This window comes from Myotis lucifugus, unplaced genomic scaffold (assembly GCF_000147115.1).
Source record: "Myotis lucifugus unplaced genomic scaffold, Myoluc2.0 scaffold_655, whole genome shotgun sequence".
Classification (NCBI taxonomy): domain Eukaryota; kingdom Metazoa; phylum Chordata; class Mammalia; order Chiroptera; family Vespertilionidae; genus Myotis; species Myotis lucifugus.
The window spans coordinates 62,680-69,940 of NW_005871703.1; the positions used below are offsets into that span (position 1 = coordinate 62,680).

The 7,261-nt window shown below is 61.2% G+C and overlaps 1 protein-coding gene across 3 annotated transcripts in view; it reads right to left on the bottom strand.

Annotated features, from left to right (window-relative positions):
* The window catches only part of XYLT2 (xylosyltransferase 2), a 12,848-nt gene that overhangs the window by 5,014 nt on the left and 573 nt on the right, over positions 1-7,261 (bottom strand). Inside the window, exons 1-6 of one of the 3 annotated variants that reach the window (XM_006105259.3) lie at positions 6,605-6,739; positions 1,799-2,291; positions 1,354-1,529; positions 887-1,089; positions 379-459; positions 2-216 (exon numbers count right to left, since the gene is read on the bottom strand). In XM_006105259.3, coding sequence (XP_006105321.1) covers positions 2-216; positions 379-459; positions 887-1,089; positions 1,354-1,529; positions 1,799-2,291; positions 6,605-6,739 — 1,303 coding nt within the window. Of the gene's footprint in view, position 1; positions 241-378; positions 460-886; positions 1,090-1,353; positions 1,530-1,798; positions 2,292-6,604; positions 6,740-7,261 lie in introns of those variants that run through there. The other 2 variants (XM_014447452.2, XM_014447451.2) reach the window with 2 other exon arrangements.

Sequence of the window (7,261 nt, forward strand, 5' to 3'; positions counted from 1 at the left end):
TCGGCCGGGAGCAGCGTGTAGGTGTAGAAATGCCGCAGCTGGGCCACGAGCGGGTCGTCCGTGTACACCACGTACTCCACGAAACTGCGCGTCAGCACGAACCAGTCGGAGCCGCCGTCCACCACGATGCCCGCCGGGATCTGCCGTTCGCCCAGGCGCCACATGTGCGAGTCACATTCATGGAAGAGCCGGTCCAGGCCCTGTTTCTTGATGAACCTGTGGGGAGCAGACCAGCCCAGGCTGGGGGGTTGCGTAGGGTGGGGTCCCATCCGCCTAGGAACCAGCACTCCTCCATCTGTGATTGGTTTGCTGGGCGCCCACATCTCCCCTGCGGGAGGGGTTGTGTTGAGACCAGGGCCCTCTCCCCCAGCCCCTCACCTGGAGTTGTCCCTGCCATGTGACTTGAGGAAATTCTTGTCCCGGTTCTTGGACAGGAAAGCCACCAGCTCCTCGTTGGTCCTGGAGAGGGAATGGGTGTGGGCAGTGTGTGAGGGGTTGCTCAGTCACTGGCCCAGAGCAGACTCGGTCCAGCCTTCGTCACCTTCACCTCTTGGCCTCCAGGCCATGTGCCCTACCCCAGGGTGATGGGTACCTGAGGCCCCCGAGAAAGACCACCCCATCCTTCCTGTACCCCTTGCTGTCTGACCCAGCACCCTCCCCGTACACACCTCTGGCTCCCCCTCTTCCCCATCTCTTGTCACTCTCAATCCTCACATCATCGTTCAGCAACCCCTCCCCTAAAACATGGCTGGGGCCAAGAGAGAAGGAGTCTGGGCTGCGTGGATCCCAGAATGAGGCCTGGGGAGGGGAAGGGGTCTACCAGGACCCTCCAACCCCAGTGCCCACATGCGCCCCCTCCCATCGGGAGGTCCAGAGCACCCCCCACCTGGTTGGGTAGTCGGTGGCACTGAGGTTGATGAAGAAGTCCCAGGCCCAGCCAGGCACCTCCAGCAGGTCCTGCATGCTCCGCAGATACATCCTCAGCAGGCTGGCCCCGCCCCAGATGGTGACCATGCGCCAGGGCGTCACGCGGATATTATCATACTGCCGGGCCAGCTCCACCACCTCCCGGTGCAGGTAGTTCGAGCGCTAAGGGGGGGAGGAAGGGGGGAGATTCTTAGCAGCTGTAGGTGGGCCCTCAGCATTACGACCTCCCCACCCACCCCACCCCAACCCGGGACAGAGTACAACTGGCAAGGAATGGGGAGCACGTGTCACCTGGTGCTGGTGCGCCCTATTCGAGGCCTGTTCCCCTAACTCTGGGCCACCTGAGCAGGTCAGAAACCCTGTGTGTCTGTGACCTTCCTGGTTTCCGCTCTGCTCACCCAGAACCCCTGGGTCTCCCCACGGTACCTTGTCCACGTGGATATAAAAGAAGTGCTGCTCGTGGTAGACGGCCTTGAGGAGACGCTTCAGCTGGCGGATGGCGCGGCCGTGCACCACCAGCATGTAGGCGATTCGTACCGGGGGGCCCTCCACGGGCTGCTGGGCCCGGGCCTCCTCCCACTGGAGGCCGGGGTTCACCTTCCCTGTGAGGAGAGCAGGGCATCAGTGAGGCCCTGCCCGTCGCAGGGTGGAGGCCAGATGGGAAGAGGGAGCCGCCTGCCGTCCGAGGAAGAATCCTGGACGTGGAGCCCAACGCTCCTGGGCCAGGGCCCCCTCTGCCACTTGGCGTGCTCGTCACCAGCCAGGCAAGGGGGTGCGCCCCTCTGAGCTGTCTCCTCTGAGACGCGGGGGTGGGGTCCCTGCCATGTCACCTCCCGGGGCTGCCACCTCTCCACCCAGGCCTGTCCCTTACCAGCCAGTTGGCAGTGCCGGGGCACAACCTTGGGCATGAGGCTCCCGGCCTGGTGCTGGCACACCACATTGGCGATCTCTTGCTGGCACTGCTTGGAGCTGGCCCGGGCCAGTGCGGACAGCGCGTCCTTGCCCAAAATCTCGCACTTCGGGGTGAAGCCATTGTCCGTGGGCTGGGGGGCGCCCTCCACACTCCCTGTGTCTCCATGTGGGGGGAAGCCAGCTGCCCCGACCAGCGCCTCCCCCGCTGCTGCCCCACTCAGGTTCTGGCGGCCAGGGGCCTCGGGGGGCGGGGCGGGAGGGACCCTCCGGCTAGCTCTGTGCCGGCTGGTAACTGCCCGCACCACTTTGGCCACGGGCACACCTGGGCTCTCGGCACGGCCCCGCCAGCGCCCATGCCTTCTGCCGGCGCTGCCCCGCCGCCCCGCCGAGCTGTCTGTGTCCTTGGAGCCCTCGCCGGGGTCCAGGGGCCGTGGCTTCCTCTGTCTTCCTTTCTGTAAAAGACAGGCAGGCACAGGTCACTGGGACAGTCGCTCTCCTCTGCTCCGTCAGCTCCCTGCTGGCCCCATTCTTGCCTCCTTCAATTCTTGGCTCAGGTGGCATCTTCTCAGTATGGCCCATGGTAACACTGTATCTAAAACTCCAGCCTGCCCTCATCTCTGCTTTATTTTCCTATTAGCACTTGCTGCCTTCTCTCCTCCCACCACGTATTTATATTGTTATTCTGTGCCCCTCCCCTTCCAAGAATGACAGCTTCAGGAGGACAGGGCCTGTTCTGCTCACTGATGTATCCTGAGAGCCCAGAATGTCCCGCCGTGGTGCACACTCAGCAAATATTTGTCGAATGAATGAGTGAAACGAAGGAATGTAAAGCTCCTGGCAGAGGCTAGAACTTGATAATTATTATTGCTGGAAGGGGAGGAGAACCTAGTCCAGTGGTCGGCAAACTCAGTCAACAGAACCAAATATCAACAGTACAACGATTGAAATTTCTTTTGAGAGCCAAATTTTTTAAACTTAAACTATATAGGTAGGTACATTGTTGTTAACTTAATTAGGGTACTCCTAAGGCTTAGGAAGAGCCACACTCAAGGGGCCAAAGAGCCGCAGTTTGCCGACCACGGACCTAGTCCAATGTGATGTCAGGAGAGGGCCCAGGGCCCGCAGACCCTTTGGACGCTGTTGTGTTGGTTTTTCTCTGCCCCTCACCTCCCTAGGACCTTCTTCCTCTTCCCTGTTGGAGCGTGGAGCACGGCACCTCACATGTCAGGCTGACGGCCACCTTAGGGCCAGAGCCCCATGCCTCCACCCTAGCACCCATGCCCTTTATGCCCCGCACCCAGCCAGCCCGCTCATCTCATGAGAGCCGGGAGTGTTTATTCCCATCTGAGAAGGGGCATCTGCAAGAGGGAGGGCAGGGCGGGGAGGAGGCAGCAGACCCCGTTCTGTGCCCACGTAGGAGAGGACACCTGGAACTGGGCAGTCCCCAGGAAAGGTGAATGCAGCTCCCCTGAGCTGAGTGTCAACCTGGCGACGTCTGATCTGGCCACACAATGGACAAAGATACCCTCAAGCTTAGGTGGGCAGAGATGGCAGAGGAGCTGTGGGCTGCTCTCAGGGTGGGGACCAGTCTCAGCAAGTCAGAAAGCTGGTCAGGAGGGCAGGGTCCAGGGCACAGGGCCAGGCCGGCTGTGGTGGGAGGCAGGATGTGGGAGGAGATGGGCATGGTGGTGCCCTGCACTGCAGCAGGGAGCTGGCTGCCTCGGAGAGGGACAATCCCCGAGGAGGCTGGGGGGCCAGGAGGCAGCAGTGAGGAAAGGAGGAGAAGAGGGTCCTTGGTGACAGCCAGCCCCCGGCCCTGCCCCCTTCCAGGAATGTGCAGATGGGCAGCTGCAGGGCTGCTAGAGGAGCTGTCCCCAGGAGTCCTTGAGGTCAGAGTCCCTGAGGGCAGGGTCCCCTCTGATTACGGAGAGTGAGGACTGTCCCTCTGACCTGGATGCCTTCTGGCCTCTAAACCCCGCCCCCCCCTCCCCCCCTGCGAAAGCATTTGAAGTCTCTGCCACCTCCGGGCTCCCTGGGATCCTCTGAGCCTGAGCCGGGGAAAACAGAGAGAGCAGCACCACTTGCCCCACACCCCCCCTCCCTGGGACTGCTCAGGCTGCATTTAGAAGGAGCGGCGAGGCAGTGCGTGTGGACGCTTCATAAACTGGCTCTCTGGATGTGAATGCTCATCCTGGTCTCCACGCCAGCGCCCTCCACAGACGGGCAGAGTGTGCATCCTGAGTGCACATCAGATCCCATCGCTGCGCAGCCCCCTCTGGGCTTTCCCACTGCACTTACACTAAATCCCTCAGCCCTCACTGTGGTCTCTAGGGTGCGTCCTGGACTAACTCCTGAGCCTTCTTCCAGGGAGCGTACCACACCCTCCTTTCATTCCTTGAAGGCAGCCGAGCTGAGCCCATTCAACTCAGGGCCTTCTGCCCAAACTCTGCCCCCCTCTCCCCGAGGCTCCTTCCGCTCACAAGCTACCTTCCTCACAAGCTACCTTCCGCAGAAGCTACCTTCCTCACAAGCCTTCCCAGACCAAGGGACCTAAACCAGCCCCCTTGTTATTCCAATGAGTTTCCTTTCCCCTGTGGGGCTCTCCCTGCAGACTGTCTGCCCGTGAGGGCTGAGACCCCGTCTATGTTGTTTATTTCTGTATTCCCAGTATTAGCATAGTGCTTGGTACCAAGTAGGACTTAGTAAATATTTGTTGAATGAATGAATGAATGAATGAATGAGTCCCTACTCCAATGTGCAGTGCTGGGATAACGAGTTATTTACTGACGGCTTAGCAGATGCCAGGAACTCCTGCAAATACTTCACAGGCATCATTTCCATGTAACCGTTACAGTCGCCCAGCGAGAGAGGTGCTCTTAGGATCCCCATCGTGAGGGGAGACACTGATGGGGGCACAGAGAGGGTAGGTGACTTGTCAGTGGTCACCCACGACTCAGCAGCAGCGCTGGAATAGGACACAGGACGGCCATGTGGGGCAGTCCAACTTCAGGGCCCACTTCCTAAGCTCTAGGTGCTGTTGCCCGGTAACCCCAAGACCTGGTGAGGTGGCTGCTGAGGGGGCTGCTGATGGCTACGCGGACTACACAGTCTCAATCACCAAGGATCATCTTCCATTCCAGCCCAGGATTTCCTTAGCAGCTTCTGCCAGGGAGAGGTGGGAAGGGGGCTCCCAACCACGCCCCTGCCTCAGGTCCCCGCCCCAGGGCAGCAGGGACTTCAAGCCTGCACAGGCCCTCGGGCCATCCAGAGACTCGCAGGGTCATGCGGCTGCTCGGGGCCATTGGTTTCTGAGAAGCCTCAGAGGTTTCGGGGCCATTGGTTTCTGAGAAGCCTCAGAGGTTTCGCTGTGCCCCTCCCCTCCCCAGAGGCCGCTGGCCCCTGCTCACCTCCTGGGGGCAGAGGCCTCCCTGCCTGCCTTGGCGGCCCATTCGGTCTTAGGATGTCTCCTCTGCCGGGAGAGCCTTCTGACACTGAGCCCCAAACAGTCTCTTCCTCCTACTCACTGGTCCACAGAATAAGCTCACTCCTTCAGATGCCCAGAGCCAGGCTCCCACGCCCCACCCTCCGCTCCGTTAGGAGTTATGGTCTCCCGTGACTATGTCCCATCTCCCCTCACCATCCCAGCCTCTAGGTTCTCCCCCAAAAAGGCAAGGACAGCTCTCAACCAGCCTCCACACCAGGCCTCCCCGACGGCCCAGATGCACAGAGGGAAAGTGGTCTTCACCCTGCCAGGCGGAGAGGCCCGAGAGGACAGGAGGAGGCAAACAGCACCTGCCTCAGAGCCCGAGTCACCAACCCCAAGGGGCGGGGTGGGCACAGGGGAACTCTGCCCTCTGGCCCACAGCGTAGGGCCGGGATTTGGCCCTTCCTTCCCCACCTTCCAGGACAGCTCTAGACCCCCATTGGACTCCTGACCACATTGGGAAGGACGTACGCGGGCCTCCAGCTGAAACCACGGTCAGCTGAGTGTCAGCACCTCAGACCTTGGGGCGCAGGGACCTGGGAGTGAGCAGGGTGGGTCTGCCTCGCTCCAGGGCCTGGGGCTCTACTAAGCCAGCTGCTGCCGCCGCCACTCCCTTGGAGCCAATTTCCCGAGGTCAACTCACCAGTTCACGTTCCCCCACCCGCCTCTGGCATCTCCTACCCAAGACCCGTGCAGCTGCCTCAGACCCCGGGCGTCGCTGGGCTAAGAAAGCCGCGCCTCGGACACGAGTAGGTCTTTCCCTCGGGGTCACTCCCTGTTCCCTCAGTTGCTGGACTGAGTTCCACCCCCGGCCTCCACTTCCCCACCCGCCGCTGCCGGGCAGGCGCTTCTGGGGGTCCCTCGGCCTCACGCCTCCGCCCGCGGCGCGCACACCAGCCCCCTCCCAACTTCAGAAAGTTTGGCCTGGGGCTCCCCACCCCGGAGCAGGCTCAGGCCCAGCCCCGCCTCCCGGCCCCGCTCCCCAGCGCCTGACCTTCAATGCTCCCCGGGCCGGAGACCACCCCGCCGAGACCCGCCGCTCCCGCTCCGGCCCCCGGCCCGCCTTGCGGCCCGAGCCTCCGGGACGCGCACCGCCGCGCGTGCAGCCCCCCAGGCCCGCTGGGGAAGGGGGCGCCAGGAGTCGGATGCCCAGCTCCAGACGGCCTCCCGCGTCAGGCACGCCTGCGGCCCGTGCCCCACGTCCCCAGCCCCGGCCGCCCTCAGCCCCGCCAGGACCCCGCGCGCCCCGCGCCCGGTCTGCCCGCCCGGGCGTCAGAGCACCTCGCCCGGCTCGTCCTCCTCCAGGCCGCTGAAGCTCCACACCACCAGGCCCTGAAGCAGCAGGATGGCGAGCGCCATGGCAATTGCCAGCTTGTTTCGCCGCAGCATCTTCTGCACCCGTTCGCTCGCCACCATCTTCCTGCACCGGCCGCGTATGACGCGCTCATGCCCTTAAACGGGCCCTTTCAACGATTGAATCTAAAAATCAAAACGAATCCACCAAGAATCTAAGGAGCCAACTAAACTGATGAATAGACTAGAACCAGAAGCATGCGAACCTCGAAGTGACTGATGAATCTCCCACGCAGGGGGCAGGGGGAAAGGAAGAGATTGAACACACAATTTGTGAGCATATATGCACAACCCACGGGACACAGACTACACTGGTGTTTGATGACCTCGGGGAAGCGCAGTATCCAGGTGAATGGACGGGAGGGCATGGGAAAGATATTAGCAGGGGGACATCTGTAATATTTAAGAGGGGGACATCTCAAAAATAAATGTATTTTAAAAATCAAAGGGAAGTGTACTAACTGAACTAGTAAAGCTAATCCTCTTACATATCAAAGATTTAAAAAAAAATCGAAGCTTAGCTATTGTGTGAAACACATCTAGCCCCTGCTTTGCCTGGGGCCATGAAAGGAGGAAACCCCTAGA